The 23,755-nt window shown below is 41.1% G+C and overlaps 1 protein-coding gene across 4 annotated transcripts in view; it reads right to left on the bottom strand.

Annotated features, from left to right (window-relative positions):
* Nucleotides 1-23,755, bottom strand: part of SLC10A7 (solute carrier family 10 member 7) — a 240,384-nt gene that overhangs the window by 3,539 nt on the left and 213,090 nt on the right. For all 4 annotated transcript variants that reach the window (XM_046657382.1, XM_046657380.1, XM_046657381.1 and 1 more), the window contains one exon: nt 1,167-1,312. In XM_046657382.1, the coding sequence (XP_046513338.1) occupies nt 1,167-1,312 (146 nt within the window). The remainder of the gene's footprint in view (nt 1-1,166; nt 1,313-23,755) is intronic.

Genomic DNA, 23,755 nt, shown 5'->3' on the forward strand with positions numbered 1-23,755 from the left:
ATAACCTTGGGCAAGTTGCTCAATTCTTTGAGCCTATTTCCTAACCTTTAAAATGGGGATAGCAAAGCTTGCTTTGAATGGTGTTGCAGATAACAATAAACAACAATGACAATATAGTAATAATAGCAGCTAGCTTTTATCAAACACCTGCCACCTAATCTTCTACAACTCTAAGGAGTGGATATTGTTATTAGTTTTAGAGCTGCAGAAACTGAGGTACAGGGAAGTGAAGGAACATGCCCAAGGTCACCCAGTGAGAAGGTGGCAGAGCTGGCAGCCTGGCTCAAGGGTCTACTCTCTGAACCAGGTAAAGGCTGAGATGTGCTTAGGACACACAGCTCAATAGGTGGCATTGTGGCTATTCCATTTCAGGATGCTAAGGACACGACACAGGGCACTCCTCTGTCATTGGCTGTCTCTTCTTCCTACTCATCTCCCGATAACAGTCGCCACCTTGTGTACGGCTGAAAGATGTCGTATAAAGTCCAAGCCACTGGGAAGAAGCCCGCTCTATGGGCGCTTCCATGGTATATGCAGCATCGAAACTTCATGTGAATCACCTGGCTGATTTTATTTTGGCTTATAATTTAGGAAATCATATTCACAAATACCAAATAAATAACAAGACCCTGAGCTAAGTGTAGTGAATTGACATTGTGTGGGCTCCTTTGTTACTGAAATTTTATTTTTTAATGCCCAAACACATAGTTTTGCTATACAAAGAAGTTATTATGTATCTGGAAAATTAAAAATAAAGTAGGCATTCTAAAAAAGGGCAGCTGCTATGATATTTAGAAAGGCACGTGAAGTCAGGACACATGTGAAAGACCGAGTGGGACAAAGATGGTATACACCGGTTGGAGGGATACGTGTATTTATTGAAACTTTACTCCATTGCGATACGCCCTTCAGTATAAGCAAGTTAAAAAGAGCTTTCTAAAACCACATTTTAAGTATAATTCTACTTTTATAACAATATAAAACATTTAGCCCTCAATTCTCCTGTTCAAATTGAAATGGATCAATGCATCATTACTGTATTTAGTTAAAATATGTACTTGAGAACAAAGATATGCGAGCAAAAGTTAAAGTGTATAAACAGCTAAGATTCAGAAATAGCATTTCAATCTGATTTAGATTCAAATAAGATCCTTCTAGAGTCTCACCTTCTGCCTTGACACCATCCAAGACTTTATTGTTGGCACCAGCACACTGCCCAGCAGGATCTGAACCGGGTGGTAGATGAGCAGGGGGACGGATATTAACGAGAGGTGCTCGTGGCCTGCAAACACTATCTTCAGCATTGGAATCCCTGAAGAACAAAGAAGACAGAAAACCTAGAGACAAATTCAGCCTGTCATCAAATTAAAGACATACTCCATTAAAATCAGAACTCTGGAATAGGCCCTCACCATATTTCCCCCATGTCTGTTCACAGAACTGAAAGGGGAAGGTCTCAAACGAGTCACCAAGTCTTTCCATCCTCCTTTCACTATATAAAGCTCTAAGCTCTACCTAGAACAGATTCAAGCTGAAAAGGTGGTCAGTGTTCAAGGGCACCGATGACTCTCACCGCAGATTAGCAGCCTGTCAACAAGGAGAGGAGAGAAGATCGTGTGGAATATAGTTGCTTCAAGAAGGCTCAAAAATACCAGTGAGGCAGAAGCTCAAAATGGATCTTTTCTTGCTTAGTAGTGAAACAGTCTGTTGGTCTTTAGGGAGGCCTGTCTGGCACCATTTCAAAGCCTTCAAGTTCACTTTTGAGAGTTGAAAGGATATGGTAAGATAATGAATGGTATATACTGCTATAAGTAGGAGGGTACTTGGGCCAAATAAACATTAACAAAGGCTTTGCATGTTCTCTTTTGGCCAAGGATCTCAAAGCGCTTTACGCAATATTGTATATGGCATGTGAATTCTGAGATTGGTGCTGAATGTTCAAACCCCACAGTGAAGGTCTTACTAGAACTTAGGTAAATGAATACTACTTCATGAGTCTCCCATTCTATTAAACCCAGGGCAAGGTGTGCATATTTTGTAAGCAGCTGCCTATAGTGTGTACCTATTAAGCTTCCATAACAGAATTCAGACACTGGCAGTTTCACTATTATTACCAATTGTTTTAATATGGCCCACTTGTCAGAACTGCTGTGTGTATGTCAGCTTTTTCAACTGAACAGCTTTAACAGCTTAGCTTTCTTCTTGTTTCTTTGAGAACAGCCCCTGAAAAGGACCCAAGCTCCTAGCCACGCACAATGATGGCACATAAATAACTTTTTATTATAATCCAGAGAGGAAAGCTCTGCTTTTTCAATTATTTTTACCTTCTAATAAATTTCAAACCTTTATGCAAAAATGCATTTCATGTATTTCATGGCTGCTTCTTTTTTCATGGCCTCACATATCATTGCCATAAAGTGAAAACACTTAACTCTTCCTAAACAATGTCCCTCTCAGAGCTTCAAAAGTACGTGTTTAGGTTTTTGCAGTTTCCGTCATCTCATGAATATAAAAAACAAAAGAGCTTTATTTTAAAAAATAATATGCCTCATCCACTTATAGCTGAAAAGCAGCACCTGATATTATAGTCCTGGAAAGTTATTACGATGAGAAAATAAGACTTGAACATGCTCATCCTTTCCCCAGGGATGATGCAGAGGAGTTGGGGGATGAGGATGGAGTCAAAGTGGGGCTAGAAGGAGGAAGTGATAGAAATATGGAGACACTTGTCCCTAAAAATGATCAGAGCAGGGGTTTCTGATCCCAAATTCGAGAACCATGGCTGCTGGGCTAGCTCACGTGAGTTCTCCTTTCTTGGCTAAGACTCAGGCTCTGTGTCGTTCTTCAGCAAGCTGACGTGGGCTCTGAGGGGAAGCCACAGAGACAATCACAGGGCTGCCGCCACAGTAAGTAAACAAAAAGTCGACTGCAAGGTATACAAGGTATCCTGCTGTAACCAAGGTCAGAAATTCACGATAGTGTGATGAATTAGGTACATGCAGTGTGTGCTTACCAGATGTCATGTGCTCTCAAGAGCTCGCCCATATTCACTGACTAAGCCTCACAGTAATGCTGGTAGGTTGATGAAAACGACTGTTGGCACCATTTTATTGATGAGGAAACGAAAACAGCCAGCAGCTGGGAAACTTTCCCAAGGGGTGAAGTCCAAAATGCAACCCAGGAGACTTGAACATCCAGTTCTCTGTGTCAGATAAGGTCCCAGGCCTCTGAAGACCTCAAGATGCCATGGGGAGTGCAGCTCCATTATGCTGAAGAGGGCCTGGTATGCAAAATGCTTTCTAGTCAGAAGTCCTTCTGGAACCCATTCCCTTTGGGCCCCTTCCGGAAGCACTTACAGGGGCAGCAGACCTCATCACACTTCCGGCGACCCACACCAGGATGTCCTGTGATTTCATGTGGGGGAGCAGCTAAGTAACTGTAACTGAGACTACACCCACAGTGGCAAGGGAACCAGAGACTGAAAGATGTGGCCAAGTCTTTACCCTCAAGAAGCTTCCAGTGTACGAGTGACCTTCTACCTTCTCTGGACTCTAAAACCAATTTGTAGGAAGGTCTCTTCTGGCCGTGTGCTGGTTCTTCAGCTCTTATATCTCATCTTCAAACATACCCTTCTGTACACTGCTCCTTGATGGGGCTGGGACTCCGCAGACATTGTTCCTCCTTGTCGGGCGGCTCCCTTGACAGTTCTACCAACAGGAGCACTGGAGGAAGGCCGGAGAAGGAGGAGGTGCTTGGGGCTCCTGCCGACAACAGCACCTTCAAGAGGGCAGCAGTAGTTGGCTCCAGCCCATAGCTCACTGTTCCCTCCTCGCAGGTCTGAGCTCCCATTTCCTCCTCCAAGCTTGTAGGTTCTGAGAACCCAACTTCTTCCCTTTGTTCCCCAGGCTTGGGCTACTTCCTGCAGTGATTCCTCATTTGGTCCCCAGTACGACGTACTGCTTAATCTTCCCTGTATCGAAGGAGTGGCGTCTGCCTTCCTCACGGACCCTGGGGAGACAGGCCCCTTTCTTACTATGCCTCACACTGTAGTCATTCACCGCGTGCTTGAAAAAGAGAAAGGATCCATGATGACCTGCAGCTGCTGTAGATATTTGTCCAATTAAACAGGGATTTCTTTTCACCATTCTATGTGCCTGCAATGCCTTCTTGTTAATCGTTAATCAAATTTCCTATCACCACAACTCCAAGTGACTAATGTTAAAAATATTATTGAAAATAATATATCAGTGGAAAAAACTTAGTTTCCCAGAGATTAGGGCCCAAGCCCCTTTCACGTGTCCTTGCTTGTCACTCTCATATGGTGGATTCACAAGTTGATCACTGGGCGAGGCGAGGAGACTCCAGCAATGCAAGTTATGTTATTTGTTTTGAGAACCTTTATTTTCCTTCAGTCTTAAGATCTGCTTTACTTTTCAATCATTTGATTATCCACTTTCCTTTTCAAATATTAGAGTTTTTTCTCTATCTCCTGTTTATCTCCATCTTTCTTCTTTCCTGCTTTCCTGCAGTTTCTTCCCCACTCCCCTCCCCATCCCACACCAGCAGGGTGTCCACTCAGTGCTTTTTCATTTTCTCAAAGGTCAGAGAAGAAGGAGAAGTTGGGAGAAGCAGAGTGAGAGTTAACTTCTCCATGTTCGAGTGGCCCATGCTGCGGGGCACTCATTTGGATGCAGAGTGTGATATCTGTTCTAGGGTATCTTTGCCATGTCTCCAGCACTATCGGACGACAATTGGAAACTCAGCAGAGAGAGGCTGGAGCATGGGAGCTCCACAGCACTCACCATACCGTGATTTCTGATGCCTGGCTATGAATTTGGCAAAATCTGATCTTCAAGTCAAATCAAAGAAAATCAGCTATAGCTTTTATTCCAGAAGCCTATGTAATGAACCACCCTTGCATCCTCTTCATTCACTTGCTTAATAATTCATTGATCACTCATTCATTCATTCAATTAGCACTCATGTAACTGATTAACTACTCTGTGAACAGGCTAGACAGGAAGGGGGATGTGACATAACCTTGCATTTAAGTAACTTGCCGGGCTCCTCTGTGCCCATTCATACTTCCCTCCCCATAACCTTCCCTCAGGACACAGGCAGCTCTCAACTGCACTTCCTGCACTATCTCCAAACCAGTCTCTGCCTTCAGGCTTGTCCTGTTCAAGCTATTTTCCACTCTGCAACCAGAAGGAACATTCTTGATTACAAATCTGATTATGTCAAGTCATGCAGGAGTTTCTCACACAGGAGGGGCTCCCAAACGTGGTGGAGCAGGATCTTCAGGACCCGGCCCCGACTCCCTCTGTGTCTGCCCTCTCCTGCCCTCTTCTACCTCTGTGCTCCAGCATGAAGAGCGCCCCACCCCTGCCCAGGTGGCCATGCCCATGCTGTCTCACCTCTAGGCCTTTGCACATGAGCTCCTTTCGCCTACAATGCCCATCAGCCACTTCTCGACCTGCCCAATGCTTTAGCTTTCAGCTCTTAAGTCGCCTCCTCTGGAAAGCCATCCTCCAAGTCCCAAGGCTGGCTTTACATCAGTTTACTCTATGCCTGCCTAACCTAGGGCACATTCTGGCCTAGTGTGCACAGCACTTATTATCATTGCCTGATTCTTGTGTTTCCCTCACTAAGCTGTAAGCTTCTTAGGGTAAGCAACTATTTCTTCTTCATCTTTGAGCATTTAGTGGGTGCTCAAAAAGAGTGTGTTGAATGAATGGATTTGTATTTTTCCAGATCCCATCAAAAAGTTCCTGTGCAGACTATCACTCTATTTTCACTACATTCATTAACTAGGAAAAAAAAGAAGCAATAATTTAAAAAAACCAAACAAACTTCCTAGAAAGAGTTTTCTTTTTAAAGTAAAATTTAAATATAGGACTCTTTTCATCTTGCTATCACTGCAGTAATATAAATGAAGCAAATTAATTTTAATGCTCCCAGGTACTGATTCTGTGTCACCATGGTTGACAGGATCCAGCTAGACTTTATGAGATGGCATTTGACTTTATGGAAGTGAACACTAGGCACGCATTTACAATTTTACAGGGACTTTAAGCTGTCATGCTGAAAAATGTTTATAAAACATTAATCAAAAAATGCCTCTTTAATACAATGCATTGTCTGAAAGATGTTAGAAGGCGCATATTGTAAATGGATTCTTCTTCTGACTAAAGTAATTTCCACCAAAAGCATTTCCCCACTGCTCTACAAGTACACTGTGTGGAGAGATAAAGAGCACTTTCCCAGCACATTACTACCTGATCCAAACACTTGGGAAATCACTAATGTACAGCATGCCATATTTCCATGTCACACATGACACATTCGTCTAAAATTATCCAACAGAGTTTGACACTGCAGCATATTCCATAAGCAGAGCTTTCAACTGACATCTGCCAAGTCGGAACTTCAAGTGAGAGCTTTCTTCTTCTAACAAGCAAGTAAGGGGTTTCTTTTATCCTATACCCAGGATGGAAAGGATAAAACAAGACGTACAAGAACAAGTGTTTTTTTTCTTATTTTAAATATGTTTATTTTATGTCCTCTGAATTAGAAAATTCCCTTTGTTATCAGTGTTCAAGTTGCAACAGTTACTACTTTCTATTGGATGAACAGGTTTTTAAATTTTTTCGTTGAGAAATAGACATTTTTCTTCCTATATTAAATACGGACTTTTATATAACTCCCACCGAAGGCTGCTCTATGGTTCACAATATAAAAACTATCTACCTTATATCATTGTTCAGAGTTTACTTACTTATAGGTGTACAATGTTCTCACCATCTATTCATTCAAAAAATAGTTTCTGGGTCTCTGCTGTATGTGAGTTCCTGTTCTCGGTGCTAAGGATCTAAGGAGAAGAGCACAGACAAAGTCCCTGCCTTCTTGGGGTCCTCTGTCTAGTAGCTCTTGCCCTGATGGCCTCAGCTTTCCTCTGTCCAAGGGATGAGTGCTGGGATATCGCGTGTCATCCCTTCTGTCACTGGTTTACCCAGTTTCTACAACTCAAAGCCTGGGGATCATCTTTGACGAATCCCATTGTCTTTTTACCTCTAAATCAAACCACCAGATTCTGTAGATTCTTTCCTCTACCTACTATTCTCCTTCTGAGTTTTCACTGCCACCTTCCTAATTCAGTTGCTCATAAAATGAAGCCAAGATTACTCTTACAGCCTCCTGACATAACCCCTTGTCTTTCAGATTCTTCCCTTCATCAATCCTACAAACCGCAGCCAGATTAATCTTCCTAAAACCCACATTAATTAAAGCCAATACCTTGCTCAAGAATTACAATGACTTTCCAGTGCCCATTCATCAAATCCTCTACTTATTCAACTTCAGTGAAAAACCATTGCTCCTATCGCCATTTTGTAAGTGCTCACTGCATGCTAAGTGCATTGCTTGCATTATCTCATTTAATCCTGCAAAGGCTCAGTGAAGTAGGTGGAAATTTTCCCATTTAAAGATGAGGGAACTGAGGTTTAGAGCAGGTAAGTGACTTGCCTACCATCATACATCTGGTAGGTGGTGGAGGCAGAATGAGAGCTCAGTCTATTGACTTTTAATCACTAAGCTGTGTTAACTCGATTAAACCAAACTTTCAGTTGCCAATTGCTGTCACTGGCTCAGGCCTTGCACTTCCTTGTCTTTGTATAAGCTGAGCCCCTGCCTGGCTCTTGTCCTCTCTCTCCATGTACCTAAACCCTATGTGTTTTTGGGTTCAGCTTTATATTTTCCTCCCCCATGAAGGTAACCTCCCTACAGATTTCTTCTTTGGAAGGATGAAGGCACTCTTCCTAGTTAGACCACATAATTTAGCATTTGCTTATGCTGCGATTATTTTCTTTTGTGTAGGTTTTCTTTTCCCCTGAACACAGGTAAAGTATTATATTTTTCTTTTACTCTCCAGCGGTGTTTAAGCACAGGACTGGTGCTCAATACATAAAGGATCGATTATTCAAGAATAGGTGCTAAAGGCATGTTTCCTATCGAAAAAAGCAGGATAGAGAATAAATACCAGTGGCTTTACTAGATGGTGAAGAGAATCATTCACACACCCCTCTGGGAAAGGACTGTATTTCATAGGACAAAACACATATTTGATATGGCAGGAAGGTAAGACACTGGACTGACTGTGGAACGCAAAATTTGAAATGAGTAGTGACTGTGGAGTACGAGAGGAAATATGTTGAAAACCCCCCCTCTGTGTCTTCTGAAGTCTGACATTACACTTACTTTCCCACTTAGCGCAGAAAGAGTACACTCCAATCACCTGGATCATTTCCTGTCTTTCAAAGATTCATTCGCCTGAATTCACATGACTTGTTTTCCATTTAAATGCTTTCTCAGACTTTTCACTGAGTTCTGGAAAGAGCTGCTGGCAAATCTGGAATCCAGTTGCTTCTCTCTTTAGTTGTCATGGTGATTTCCCACTTTTGTTTAGTTTGTTCTTAGTTAGAAACATCCATAAGTTTAGTACCCAAATGTCCTACACATTGTTATTTGAATTCTCTCTCTTCCCCCTTAGTGAATCTCTCAGAAAAGCCCATGTTTGCCTTCAAAAGTCATTGGGATGGATGGTCTCCCGAGTCATAATGTAACCCAGGAAGGCAGTCGCTGCTTGAGGAACATAGCCATTCTTTTCCAGCATCTCTAAACTAAACTAAATGCCAATCTCTGTGTCCCTTCCCCACCACCACACGAACACACACAAAAACACACAAACACAGTCTTTCTCTTCAGAGACAAATAGTCACAGAAAGTCAAACTCACTGGCACTGATTTATTTCAATTACTTAACAAAGGGGCAGTTATATGCCATCTCTAGAGCACGAAATGATGCCATGATAAGGTAGAACAACACTTTTGGAATTTGCTTAGAAAAAGCCTTCAATTGGTATTATCCTACAGCAAGCTAATCTTCAGTGATACAGCTGCATTTCACGCCGTGATTTACGGTTTATTATGTCCAGTAGCCGACATGAGGCAGTCCAGGGTAGCAGTCGAGAAGCCTGACCCAAGAGTCAGCCCTGGCTTGGAATCCCATGTCTACTACTTACCACCTGTGTGACCTTGGTTGGGCAGGTTATTTAACCTCAATTTTCACATCTGTAAAATGTACGTACTTTGTTTTTTTTTTTAAATAAAATAAACATGAGTGAAATACTACACAATGTATGGCGAGTTGTAAGTCTTCATTCATTATGTGCCAGACACTGTTCTAGGTGCAGTGAACAAATGTAAGAAACCCCCCCACCTTCATGGAGCTTCTGTTCCTACTCCTATAATGAGGAGAGAAGATAGAGCCATTTCAAAGCTAGACAAAAAGAACAAATTCCACTCAATAACAAAATCATGGCACCAGGTGGTGAGAAAATGCAGCACTGCTGTCTAGCAAAAACGTGTTAGGCAAAAAGTGGATCAGTGAACATTTGGGTTATGTTAATTTTTTTTTGGTAAGGAAGACTGGCCCTGAGCTAACATCTATTGCCATGCCAATCTTCCTCTTTTTGCTTGAGGAAGATTGTCACTGAGCTAACATCTGTGCCAGTATTCCTCTAGTTTGTACGTGGGATGCCACCACAGCATGGCTTGATGACCAGTATGTAGATCGGTGCCAGGATCTGAACTGGTGAACCCTGGGCTGTGCAAGTGGAGCGTGCGAACTTAATCACTATTCCACCGGGCTAGCCCCTGGGTTATTCTAATTTTTCTCTCTCTTTTAGAGTGGGTAAAACCTACTTCCATGTTGACAGGTATGCCTTGGCTTGCTGTCCATCAGAGGCCTGTGAGATCAGGCAAACACTACTTCAAGGTGTGGCCTTTTGGAGGAGGTGGTGTTTAGTCGGCACAGCCCCCAGAATTATATTCTGCTCACAATCCTGGCTATTCTAGGACATCCCCCAAACCCATTTTGGAATGTTGCAAAGGCTGACAAGTCAATTCCTGCGGATTCCCTTAGGAAGGGGGACAGAAGGTCACAGATCATGTGACCTGCTCTCATTCACTCCTATCTAAATGATTGGTCTTTTGCTCAAATTCTCCAGGGTATTTTAATACCTTGCCGATGATTTACATTTTACTTGCTTCCCTGTTCTTTTCTTGGTGTTCCATCTTTAAGTGAAAACTCCTGCCATATTATCTTTGGTATGACTTCACCACAGCATTAGAACCTCTCTTGTTGCTTTAGGACACACAGAAGAAAACATTTTTGTCCTTTTTATACAAAGAGTCATCCAAAATGAGGTACAACTAAATAGTACATGCAAATAAGAGCTCTCTAGTAGTTTTCTCAGTGTTCGAGTGATGGGATCAGGGAACCCACATAGATGTAGAGCATTTCCAAATTGTTGCACACGAAGCAACAGCAGCAGCTCCAGGATGTCTAACAAACCCCCTTGGCCAGGCCTCTGGCAGAAAAACAAGATAATCTTGTACCAGTTTAACAGATATGTACAAATGGAATTTTAATTTCCAACCTCTGAAACCTGAGAAATGTCATATGGTTATCTCTGGATAGCGTGTGAGAGGGAAGGGACACTTCAAAATCCTTACAGGAGACGTCAGCAAATGTGCTTCACAAACGGGACTCAAACACTCTCTCTGCCATGTTCTAAGGGCTCCCACTGCCCCCGCGCCCCCTACAGTTGGGGAGACTTTAAAGCTCCGTGTCTTTTCTGGTGCAGTCGGGAGCTATTTAGCTATGCTAAATAGAGGTTTATGTCAAACTTCCCTAAGAGATTTATCCTTCCTTCATAGTTCCAAACCAGAATTCCACAATATTCCTTTATCCAGAAGGGAGAGTTAGGCCTGGAAGAGCTGGAAAACGAACAAATACAAGGTCACAAGCTAAATGTCTGAGGCCATCTTTAAGAGAAAGGAACTCTCTTCCCAGCAATCAAGAGCTTTAGAAAAAAGAGAGCAGTATTCATGTCTCAGTCCTTCAGCAATGCCACCTCACACAGACTTTGGAAGCCATGTCGGGAGTTCAAGGACATTTTTAGTCTTCATTTGGATGATACTAGGCTGAATAGAGATTGCAGAAAATAATTACGGGGGCTCACTATGCATCTGGCACCATTCTGAGAGTGCGCAAACATAAACTCATTCACTCCTCACATCTACAATGTGAGTAAAGCTACTGCTATTATCTCCATTTTTCAGATGAGGAAACTGACAGATGAGGCAGCAGATGAATAAAAATTTCCCCAAGGCCATAACAGCCAGCGACAGGATGTAGCTGGGATGCGGGTACAGACAGACTGGCTCCAGGGCCCATGCTCTTCACACGGTCTGTGCCTGCAATGCCTAAAATGGTCACTTATTAGAGTACTTGCGAACCCTAGAGAAAAGAGATGCCTGATAATATCAACATAGACTAACAGAGGGTGAAACTTAAGGAAAATAATATTTACACAAGAAAGGTCTGGAAGGAAGAGAGGCACTCCTTTCTACAAAGGTGCTTATGTGGCTGGCCTTTACTTGCTTTGAATAAAAGTTGGTTGATGAGCATTTTTGGCCCATTAGGAAAATTAAAGATTGTGTTTTTGCCTTCAGTTACCTGGGCTGTAATCTTACTACTTTGCTGAAAGTTTTATGTAAATAAAGATGCAGGAAAAGACCATGATGAGCAGCTGGTATTATTTTCTTTTTGAAACAGGTATGTTCTGATTGGAAAAGATGTTTAATGAATGACCTGAGCCAACTCGCCAGATGCTGACAATGAAACGTTTAACTCTATCAATTGAAGGTTTCTTCCTCGGAAGATTAGGTACACCCTCACCTGCCTGACAGCGTTGTAGGAGTAATTAGCAAACAGGGAAATCAAGAATGAATTAAAGAACTGAGCCATGGAGTCTTCATTCAAATGCTGGCAGTGGTGTCTAGAGCAGGGGGGCCACCATATTTACGGAGACAAGGTGGGCAGGAAGTAGAGTGAGATGACCTTTTTCCTTTTCTAGGCTGTGAATGAAGAGTTGCTCATCTTCTAAAGAGAAAATCTAGCTAATGTTCACACTAACAGGATGTGAAAACATCAAAAATAGAGTGAGAATTTCATATGACAAAAATAACACAAGGTCATCAGAAAATATTTAACATGGTCACCAACACAGAACTGGCTTCATCTGACTGGCTCTGGAAAGCTGTGTCTAACTTCATAGAATATTTTGATGTGCTTTATATAAAGAAAAACACTTGAACCTTCTAAGTCTCAGGCAAAGAGAAGCTGGTGGGTGTGCTATGCGCTTTCATGGATTCTGCCAAGCTCCCACCACCTAAACTTAGTTTTCCCTAAAATTTTGCATTCATAATCCTCTTAATAGTGGAACTTCTGGAAGGCTTCCAAATATTAGTTAAGTGGTAACTGTGAGTAAGCTGTGACCCAAATGCACATTATTTTTAATATACTTTTTGTTTTGTTTTTGTCATTAATCACCCTCTGGCAGTGATTTTCTTCATGATGGGTCCATGTTATGATGAACATAAACCTAAGAAGATATGTCTTCTGACAAAAAAGAACAAGACAGTTTTGATTTGGGGATTAGGAATCACAATTATTTATTCTTAAATCCATCTGTCCTAAAAAGGTTGTCTTCAGTTTCTGTGATTTAACTTGGCTAGAAGATGTCCTGCTAATTTACTCTTGCCCTTTTAAAATTTATTCTCAATAACACAAAAATTGGGGAGTTAAGACCTCATTTAGAAGATTTTTGAGCAAAGGAAGAAATTAAGAAAACCCTGGAAGCCATTTCTGGAAGTAATGATGTTTTTCTAATCCCCTTGGTTTCCTTTAAACTCTGAATACTTAACACACCTAATCATAACGCAGAGAATTGTGGTTTTCACAAATCAGTACAAGCGGTCAATTTTATTAACAAATGAGTAGGTATAATCCTAACTTGCATGTTTTCGGAACACAGTAGAGCATAAATACATACAAATATAGAACATAGTCTGGCGCAGTGGTTCCCAGGGCCAGCTGCACATTAGAATCACCCGGGTGGCTTTTAAACACTATGATCCCTGGGTCTATCCTGAGAGACTCTGAGTTAACAGGTGTGGGGAGGGGTCCCAGCAGCACTGTTATTGAACAGCTCCCAGATGATTCTAATGTGAGTGGGGTTGAGAAGCTGGGTCTGGTAATAAGGGAGAGCTAGAGGACTCGGGAGGATTCTGGAAGTAGCCAGATGGGCCACTGCATACTGGCTCTGCCATTTACACATTATGTGAATTGGAGTGAGTTATTTGACCTCTTGGAGGCTCGGTTTTCAAGTTTGGATAATGGGATCAATAATAGCTATTGTGCAGGGTTGTTGTGAAGATTAAATGAGATAATAAATGCCTAATACAACTTGCAATTTACATGTCTAATACAGTTCCTAGCATGTAGTAGGTACCAAATAAATGCCAGAGCTTTCTCCTTTTAATGTTTCAAAGTGTCTTCACATCTACTTTCTGAGTTAACGTTCACCTCAACCTCGTGAGACAAGGAGGAAAATACAGGCTTGCCAGTTTGGATGTCTGTATGCCTGGCTGATTTAGATTTTCAAATTTTATTATCAAAATAATTTTAAATCCTCTCTAATCTCTGGAGAGCCTCAATGCTCAGTCCTCAGAGCTCTTCTCTCCTCTATCTACCTAGTCTATCTACAGGCTGATAGCTTAAAATAACACCTATATGCTGAAAAATCCAGCCTGGATCAGAATTCCAGACTCATAAAACTGACTCTCCACTGGGTGTCAAAAAGACACCTCAAACTTAACATGTTTAAAATGGAACTCTTGCTCGGCCTCCGCAACCCTCTTCTACCACTGAAATCTGCCTTTGCAGTCTCCCCCAGGCCAGTAAACGGCAACTCCATCCTTCTAGCCCCTCATGGCAAACATCTAGGAATCATCTTTACTTCCTCTTTCTCTTACATACACATCCAATTCATCAGCAAATCCTAGTACAGTTCTGCGCTCAAAATACATCCAAAACCCAACACTTCTCACCGCCTCCACCTCTATTACCTTTGACCAAAGCACCCTGAGCTCTTGTCTGGATTAAAGCTTCTTGACTGCTCTTCCGGTTTCTCACTTCTTCGGCCTTCCACCCACCCAACCATAGGGATCCTTTTAATGTGGAAGTTGGATGTTGTCACCTGTCTACTCAAAACCTTCCAAGGCTCTCCCTCTCATTCTGAGTAAAAGGTAAGTCCTTACCACGGCTATAGGCCTCGTACAACATCACTCAACGCAACCTCACTCCTATTACCTTTCACCAGGTCTCCTGTCACTCCCTCACTCATTCTGTTCCCTGAACACTGGCCCCTCCCTCTTCCTCCAACTTGTCAAACCACTGTTGCCTTGGACCCTTCACCCTTGCTGCTCCCTCTGGTTGGAATCTCCTTCCCCTACATGCCCACAGGGCTTGCTCCCTCTTTCCTTCAGGTCTTCGATCCAATGTCTCCTTTAAGCCTGAAACCTTTCCACCTCCACTCTGGCACTCCTTATTCTCCTTCCTGGTTTTATTTTCCTCCATAACACTGACCACCATCGGATGGGCCATATATTTAAACAGTCGTCTGTTTAACCCCGCAAAAGAGGAAGCTAGATAAGGGCGAGAATTTCTTTGTGTCTGGTTCACTGCTCTACCCCATAGGGCCTAGAACAAGTCCTGGCACATAGTAGGCACTACAGAAACACTTGTTGGATGAATGAATGAATCAAGTAGATTGTGTTTTAAAAGCACCTTTTCATTGGCACCAGTGCTTCCTGTTCATCTCTGTACGTGTTGTCAGTTGCAGAGGGTTTTTTTAATTATTATTAATATTTAGAAAATTTGCTCTAGTAGCATTAGAGAAGCAGAGTACTAGTACACAGAGGAGAGTACTAGTACACAGAGGAGAGTACTACTACACAGAGGAGAGTACTAGTACTAGAGCAAACCTCCAGCAATGGTGGCTCTGGGAAGGGTCACCACTACAGTAGCATTGGTGTGCCCAGCTTCAGGATAGATGACATTCCAAATGGGCTGTCTTCCTGGGACCCAGGAATCTTTTGCATTGCATCCAAGTTTACATCTTCTGTCCCCAGGGTAACTTGTCAAAAACCTACGTACAGCCCATGGCTTTAAAAACTGGGCAGTCAACTTTAATTTCTGGCTGGAGCTCCTAGGATGGGGCTGTAGATGGGGACAAGGAGGTGGTGAGTATGTCCCTCAATTTGCAGCTACAGGTTCATTTATTCTTTATTGTAAAGAAGCATGGAGCTGGCTGTCATTAAGTACATGCCAACTGGTTTATAGTGTCTAGTTCAGTTAAGGGAACTTCTGGGAAGAGATAGGACCAAATAAATAATGGAGAGATGGAACTCTGAAATGACAATCGTTATTCATCGATCTCTGTTTGCAAGTTGAGATTGAGAGATATAAACTTCAAGTGAATGAGATCTCCTGAGTGAGATTCTTCACTTCAAACGCAGTAAACAACTGTTGTTCTGTGATGCACATTTTAGTACTGCTAGAGGCAAACTTTCTAAATATTAATAATAATAATAATAATAAAACCCTCTACAACTGACAGTGAGTACAGAGATGAACAGGAAGCACCGGGAAATGGGCCCTTGTCGGCTCTCCTAGATGTGGCAAAGTCCTCATCAGAAAGGACAAGCTCCACAACAGCAGAATGTGTTCCTCTAACTTCTTGTGGAATTTCCCTTTCAGAGCATGGGGTGTATACGACTTCAGGCACATGAGTTTATCATCAATCTGTAAAATTATTTTCTTTGGAGCTACTTCTAACTAGAACAAGGTGGTTTTTACTTTGAAATAATATGCAACTATGGAATTAAAAGCTTCTACCACCAAGAGTAGACATCAAGAAGCATACAGGGATAAAGATTCGGTATATGGTTTGAGGTACCACTGTATAATATGTGGGATTTTTATGTTTTCTTGCTGTTGAACTGCAGAGTAACAACTCCAAGTCAAGCCCAGCTGTAGTGGAGCTGATGCATGGAAACACTGGCCTCTCTGCTCCTGCTTGATCCCTGAGACTGAGCGAGCAGCACACAGCTAACATGCCACGCTCAGTATTTCTTGAGGACTGGGTGGTGTGACGGGAAGGACCTGAGCTTTGATGTCAGAAACCTGGCTTTAGATCCTGACTGTGCCACCCACTAGCTATGTGACTGGGGGATCTAACCCTAATACCCTCAGTTTCCACATCTGCTCAAAATGAGGTTAAAAGAACTCTCTCAAATGGTAGTCGGAGGTTTCAGTGAGACAGGGTATGTCAACCACCTAGTACAGCAACTGGCATAGAGTCAGCACCTCCAAAATGAGAGCCATCACTATTATTATTAGAAATTGCACTATGGAACAGTATTGAGGGGCTTAGTCTATAAAACTGAGCAGGGAAGGGGTTTGTCACTGAAATCGTCTAGGATAAAGTCTGAAGCATTCCTAAAACTTTTGAGAACGGAGGCTGCTGAGAATCGCCACAGGAACTACAGCCTCCTACCTCGGATGCTCTCCAAACCTCCAGTGGCCTCCATCTGTTTACAGCCTCCCGATAAGAGCCTATGATACTATTGGGTCTGCTGCCCCTTTCGGAGCGCTGACTCCTGGAAAGCCGTGATTCTATCTTGTGTTTCTTTTCTTTATCTTTCCACCGTACAATATCAATTATGCTGTGAAATGTTTTGGGAAAATCATATATATTTCCTTTCATAAAGGGACTTTCATATAAGGTAACTTTTCATATAAGGGTAACTTTCAAATAGTAGGCATTCTGAAATTATTTTAAATATGCTTACATTTTGCCTTCAGCTTGATAGGAAGACATGGTCTTAAAGAAAGCAAGCCCCACTTTTAGAGTGAGCGCTAGGTATGATGGGCATTAAGTCAATGGCTTTCTTTTTTTTTTATTTAAATATCAACTTTATTGAGATATGATTTACATACCATAAAATTTACCCTTTTAAAGTGTGCAATTCAGTGGGTTTGGTATATTCACAAAGTTGTGCAACCATCACCACTATCTTATTCCAGAACATTCATATCACCCTAAAAAGAAGCCCATACCCATTAGCAGTCACTTCCCATCCCTTCCTCCCTCGGCTCCTGGCAACCACTAATCAACTTTTTGTCTCTGATCTACTTTCTGTCAAATCTATGGATTTGCCTATTCTGGACATTTAATATACAGTCATGCACCGCATAACAATATTTTGGTCAGTGATGAACTGCGTGTACGATGGTTATCCCATAGGATTCGTACCACATAGCCTAGATGTGTAGAGGCTATACCATCTAGGTTTGTGAAAGTACACTCTATGATGTTCACACAATGACAAAATTGAAGTCAATGGCTTTCTTTTGATCAGGTTATAGCTTGTTAAATATTGGCATACTTCTACAACAAAACACTGTAGTTTAACCAAATTGGTACAAAGAGAACTTAGGAGAATATTCAAAGGCAAAAATATGGCAACCCCAGCTACAGATTAAAAAATGGGTGCAGGTTTTATTCTTCCTAGACACGACCATGAAGCCATAGAGGAAGGGGGTGATTCCTAGAAATCAGGATCCAGGCCTAGTGAGTTGTTGTTTTTTAATTTTAGTGTTTATTTATTTTACAGTGCTTAGTAGTGTGTCATGAGTCTCTACGTCCTAACTGTCTCATTTTGGCTAATGATGGGATAACAAGTAGCTAAAAGTAGGGCACACCATGGCCAGGCCAAAGTTAAAAAAAAAACTCAACCACCTAGGTTGGCCCAAGCTGGTTCCCACTGTCATCAAAAAGCACTTACACAACACCTGACTGAATGCTCTGCTCGATCAAAAGCTTCCCTGAGAACCTGGGTGCGTGAGCTGGCTTCTCTGGAAGCTGAGAGGTGATTATGGATGTGTGTAATATGGTGGCTCTTAAACTTGCATGTGCATAATACTCTTTTTTAGAGTATGTTACAAAAATCAGACTCCAGGGTCTTGTTCTTAAAAATTCCAAATCAGTAGGCCTCAGAAGAAGCCCAGTAACCTATGATTTTTTTTTTAAGAAGCAATTTGCTATAATTTTGAGGGCCACCCTCAATGATCTTATGGGGTCCCTCTGAATGACTCAAGATTCTAAAGCTAAATACATAAGCGTTTGAAAATCAGAGAATTACTGAATGTCAGAACTGGAAGGGTCCCAGAGATTGTCTCGCCTAAACTCTTCATGGCTGGCAGACCACAGCACTGATTCCAGAGTCCAGGACTCTCTGTAGAACTCTGACTATAGCTCAGCACAGTGGCTCAGAGTCAGATCTGGCCTCACTTCTGGCTCTGCCACTTGGGGTGATGTGACATGGGTAAGCTGTTATCACTTTGGAACCTCACTTTCCTTATCTGAGGTGATTGTGGGAGTGATGTGAGCTGGTGCATGTAAAGGACTGTTGGTGCGCGTAAGTGACCCACAGCAGGCTGGCCATGCATAAGTTCCAGATTCTTTCTGGCAGATAGTGTGTAATAGCTAAAGAAGTTTAAGGCAGTGAAGATTAGCTACACCCCCACAACCTTGCCAGCAGGTTTGAATGAAGGTAAACTGCCACCTATACAGGTATTTGTAACTCAACACATATTAGCAGTCAAACGCAAAAATTGTTTAAGCAACTATCCTGTCAACTCAAAGTCCCAGCTCTGACCTTCCAAGTGCCCTCACCAGCACCTCGCACGAGAGGGGCAATCAGAGCACAACAGCTCCGTTCCAGAGCAGGATCCAGGGACCCCTACAGTTAGCCTCGGCAACCACAGACCCTGCTAACAGTAGCTGGGCACAAAACTGGGTAGAGATGGAGCCTCCAGCACGGCCCTCAGGATTTCATGTTCAGGCCATGGGATTTGCTAGATTCTTTTAGCAAGTGGGAGAGTGTCTCTCAAGTTTTGAGGCAGTCTACACATCAATGAGAGGCCATTTATTACATTTATCACGCAAAGTAACAAGTCAGTAATTTCATCAATAAAAATCTATTTCTGAATTTACTATGCTAATTAGTAAAGTTTCCTGTTGATACAGAGGATATAGATAACAAAAACATTTGTTGTGGCTGCCTTTGGAGTATTTCTTTTCTGATAAAATAGTAGCTGAACACTCCAGTGAGAGTTTCCCATTACAGCAACTGGCTGCCCCTGGCGCTGGTCTCCACTAACTAGAACACACAGGACACCACGCTGTCGGTACGGAAGTACTTTCAAGTAAATTACTTCTTGCATTAAGCACTTAGCACAGTGTTTGCCTATTAAGTACCCAATTAATGTTAGCTGTTATTACTATTACTACTACTGAAAACATGTTAACTAGAGAAGCAATTTAAAAGATAAATCAACAAAAGGTATAGAAACTCTGCTATAGAAGCTGAATTAATACAATCTCAATGTAGGCGATCTTACGTTACCGCAAATCAAGAATTAATCTGTGTCTTAATTTAGCTCTGGTTCCTACATAGTATCAGAAATTTGGGTTCAAGTTCAGTGAAAAAGGGATAGCAGTAGCCAAAGCCTACATGGTTACTATTTGAAGAAGAGGATAAAATCTCACCAAGCAAGATATAAAGTAATATTTTTCAGACCTTGGATTATGAACCATTAATGAGTTGCGAAATCAGTTTACTGGCTTTTATCTAGCACTTGGCTAGAATAGAAATGTATCACATAAAGTAAGAGTAAATGTTGTTTTGTAAAACTTGTACACACATGCAAGTGTTTCCTGGATCACACTGTAAATATATTTCTAACTGGAGGCTGTGTCTGCAAACACAGTCCCCGCATAGGAGACACGGAGGAGAAGTGTGGGGCTATCAGGGCATTGGTCTTCCAGCAGCACATCTCCCGGCATATCGTTAAGATGAACGGTCCTGGAGGGAGAGGCTGGGGATCCCCCAAAGAGGTTTTATTATTTTTAGTTTCATAGTTGATGCCTAGAACCTGGAGCCTTCCTAATTTTTTACTACAAAGTCTAGAAATGCTAGCAACGATTTTCAGACACCAAATCCAGAATCAAAAATTCAAAACAAAATAATCCACAAACCTTGTAGGAACATAAATGTATCACTTTTTTGAGAACTTGCATTTTTCTCTTTCTTTTTGTGGATCAGAAAATGGCACAAAATGACAGACACTCCCCTGATTTTCTTCAGCATGGCAGTAAAATCTACCCGATCTTTAATTTCAGTGGCATCTTTAAAAATCTGTCAAATGGCAGGGGTCCCCAAACTGCCTTTCCTTACAGAACTATAACTTCAGGGATGGACTGCAGGACAAAAATGTATCTATGGCCATGTCCCAAAGACAAATTTCCATTTTCTGTCTTTACTTTGGATTTCTATTTCTTCTTTAACAGTTTATTTCAAAAGCACCGTGGCTCTTAGTTTGCAAGAATAGAGTGCAGACAGTGATGCCTCATGAAAGGTAAGGATGGCTCATCAAGACTCACTTTAAACACAATAAAACTTTTTGTTAATAAAGAAAATATAAGGAATGAGTACCAGCTTATGACTGGGTTACATGGAAATATATCCTTATGGGAACAATTACAGATATTAACTGTTTTATAACTAGCAATGCAATCAGAAGTAATTTTCTTTTTTTTAAACAATTAATAAACTAATGAAAACCCATGCTGAGATTACACATTTACAATATTGGAATCAGTACAGCACTTTTTGGTCTTCAAAGTGCTTTCATAGCCTATGATCCAATGCAGTGCTGGAAATTAGGAGGCTTGGAGTCTAGTCTCCATTAGTTATATAATCTGGAATAAGTTAAAAAATTTTTCTATGCTTTCACTTCTTTGTATGCAAAATAAGATAATAATTACTGACTTGCTAATATTCAAGGCTGTTCAGGTAACATGACTTAATGGTTAAGGGCTTTAAAAAAGTGCTTCCCATTTGTAGGGTAGTTTTATTAAGATAGTAGTCTTTATGCATCAAATAGAATCACAGATAAGCTTTAGGAGAAAAAAAAACAGAAATGCAAACTTTCATATTTCAATACCATTTCCTCTCGAGAAAATAACCCAGATGTTATTAAATGATCTTTTCAGCCCAAGTTGGAGGTAATCCTTTAGCATTCTTGAAAGCCTTCTGAGTAAAATTGAAAACAAGATCCTTTTCAGATTTTGTTTCTCCTATAAAACTCTTGAGACTCTGAAGATAATTTTAACTTCTTTAGGAATAAGTAACGGTCATATTTCCTTTCCTCTAATATTGTAACATTATTTACATAACTGCCTTTTAAGAACTCTTTTCCTTTTCACACATAGCAGGGAAACATCTTATAGAATGGAAATATCAGTCACTGAGCACAGCCTCACAGAAACCTACAACTGGAAGGAATCACAAGCATCATCTTGTCCATCTTCTCATTTTGCAGATGAGGAAATTGAGGCCTATAGCATTTAAGTGACTTGTTCTAGCTTTTGGTGACAGAACTGGAACTTGAATCCAGACTAGAAGCAGGTATGTTCTTTCCATTTTTTCCAGAATCCTATGTCTACTAAAAAGCTATATTCTTTTTTGCTTAATGCATAATTTCTTGACACAGTTTAGCTGTATAACCACAACCACAGACTCACAAATAAGTTCAATGTGAGGAATAGCTGCCTTGATTCGCCTTTGTATACAAATGTCTATAAATGGTAAGACACACGGTGGACTTTTAATAAGCATTGATCATGACATTCTTAAAATTTAAATAGCATTCTTTCAATTCAGAAATGCTTTTGGAAATAAACCAACTAGGAATCTCACAATTGATTGCCAATAGTCAGTTGACATGCTCTAAGAGTATGTGCTTTCATTCTGGTATTTAAAAACATTAAAAACTAATATAAACATACACAACTTAAGGATCTCAAACATCCTGAAACATTCTCTTTCTAGGTATAGTGAAAAAGTTTTCTTCATATATTAGAACTCTAGATAAGCAAAGTGATTTGAATACTCAAGAGAAAAAGATAAATAAAATAAAAGTAAAACACTAATTCCATAGGGTATCTTGGATCGAATTTGTTTCTTGATGAGATCAATTGACTGTGCACTGAGCCATTGTTAACCAGGGTACAAGCTGTTCTTCAATCTCTGCTATGCAAATTATCTTCTCCTTATTATACAAATATCACCATCCAACTAGAGAATAATTTAGGAGAGTTCATGGCTTTTATAGCAAACGACAGCAAGTGATGCTGTCTTGACAAAATATAAAATCGCCTCCAAGCCTGAGCTGAGACTACGGGAGAGCAGCAAACAAGCCCTGTAGTATTGTTTCAGATGAAGCACAGTGATAGCCCTGCACTTCCTCCAGGCCTCCTCTTTCTTCCTGAACGAACTCCAGGGAATGGCATCATGTCAGGCTTTCCAGATGGATTATGTGAAGCCATAGCTCAATGTCATTTTCAATAGGAAGCCTCATAATTAAAGGTCAAATAGTCACTTCATCTGCAATCAATCAATAGAAAAAGTACTAATACGAAGAACTAATCAATCAATGGCAAATGCACTAATAAAAGCAATGAATCACATTCAGCATGTGTGTAGATGCAAGTACATGGAAGAGATTGAGACAGGGCAAGAGCAAGAACAATAAAATAAATTGAAAGTATATGTTCAAGAGAATATTCAGAAAGCTTCTCAAGCAAGAGTTTTCATCTTTGGTTCATTAGTTACGTGGGTACCTCTTGGCCTGCAATGATTTATTCTTAAATACAAATACTGGATGTAATAATGAATGGTATTTCCTAAGGCTCATTTAATTATTCTATGTGAGATGTTATGTGTTCACAACAAGGAAATATTGCGACAGTGATCGCAAACGGAATAGGTAGATTTTCTAAATGCCAAATAGATATAATGTGTTGTATTTCAACTTTGGTAAGAGGTGAGAGAAAGTATAACTCTGAGTGATATTACCTGAAATTTCCCCCTGCTTTGTGGAATATGAATTCTTCACACTTACTGTGATGTGCTTTCATTTCCATGCAGATGAGAAGTTCCATTGGGATAATTATTAGCCTGTAGTTCATGTCACTGTCATGGCACCTCCTCTGTACCAGTGATGTCAGGTCACCAGTAGAGGGTAATGTGCATTGGATCTTGTGAAAACTGATACAGTAAATTGACAGAGCTTAACAAGGCCATTTTAGCAATAGGATCCAAACATCCCTGCTATATGTGGAAATAAGGGCGCTCCTGGGTCAAGAGTGATCCATGCCACCTCGGAGACATGGTAAGTGGTGAGAAGAGGCCATTTTTATGGATGTGACCTAGGAGACTGCAGGCGGGAAGCCAGGTGTGATCATGGCATGATAGAGTAGTTGAATTAGAAGTAAAATTCCCTAACCTATGGAAACTGAGGGCTGAAGGTACCTTCCACTGAAGGTATCAGTGGAAGAATCAGAATAAGTATTTAGGTCTTGCAATTCCAAGAGAGCGTAAGTGTGTCATGTTAGGGAAGTAACTAAGGATTTACACTACACACTTACTTAGGTATTTAGTTACACTAACATCTTTTTGGAGGGTCTAAGTATCTATTTCATGGGAGAACACTGCAAAAGCAAAGCAAAGTCCAAGTTAACCCAACCCTTTTTAGCAAAATAGCTACTTCTGATTGGTGATCAGAACACGTACCTGTTTGCCTGAAAATTAGCTTCAAAAAGCATCAGGACAGAATATGGCTTTGGGATTAACAAAAATGAAAGGACAAAAAAGATTG

The sequence above is a fragment of the Equus quagga genome, chromosome 3 (assembly GCF_021613505.1).
Source record: "Equus quagga isolate Etosha38 chromosome 3, UCLA_HA_Equagga_1.0, whole genome shotgun sequence".
In the NCBI taxonomy this organism is placed as follows: Eukaryota; Metazoa; Chordata; class Mammalia; order Perissodactyla; family Equidae; genus Equus; species Equus quagga.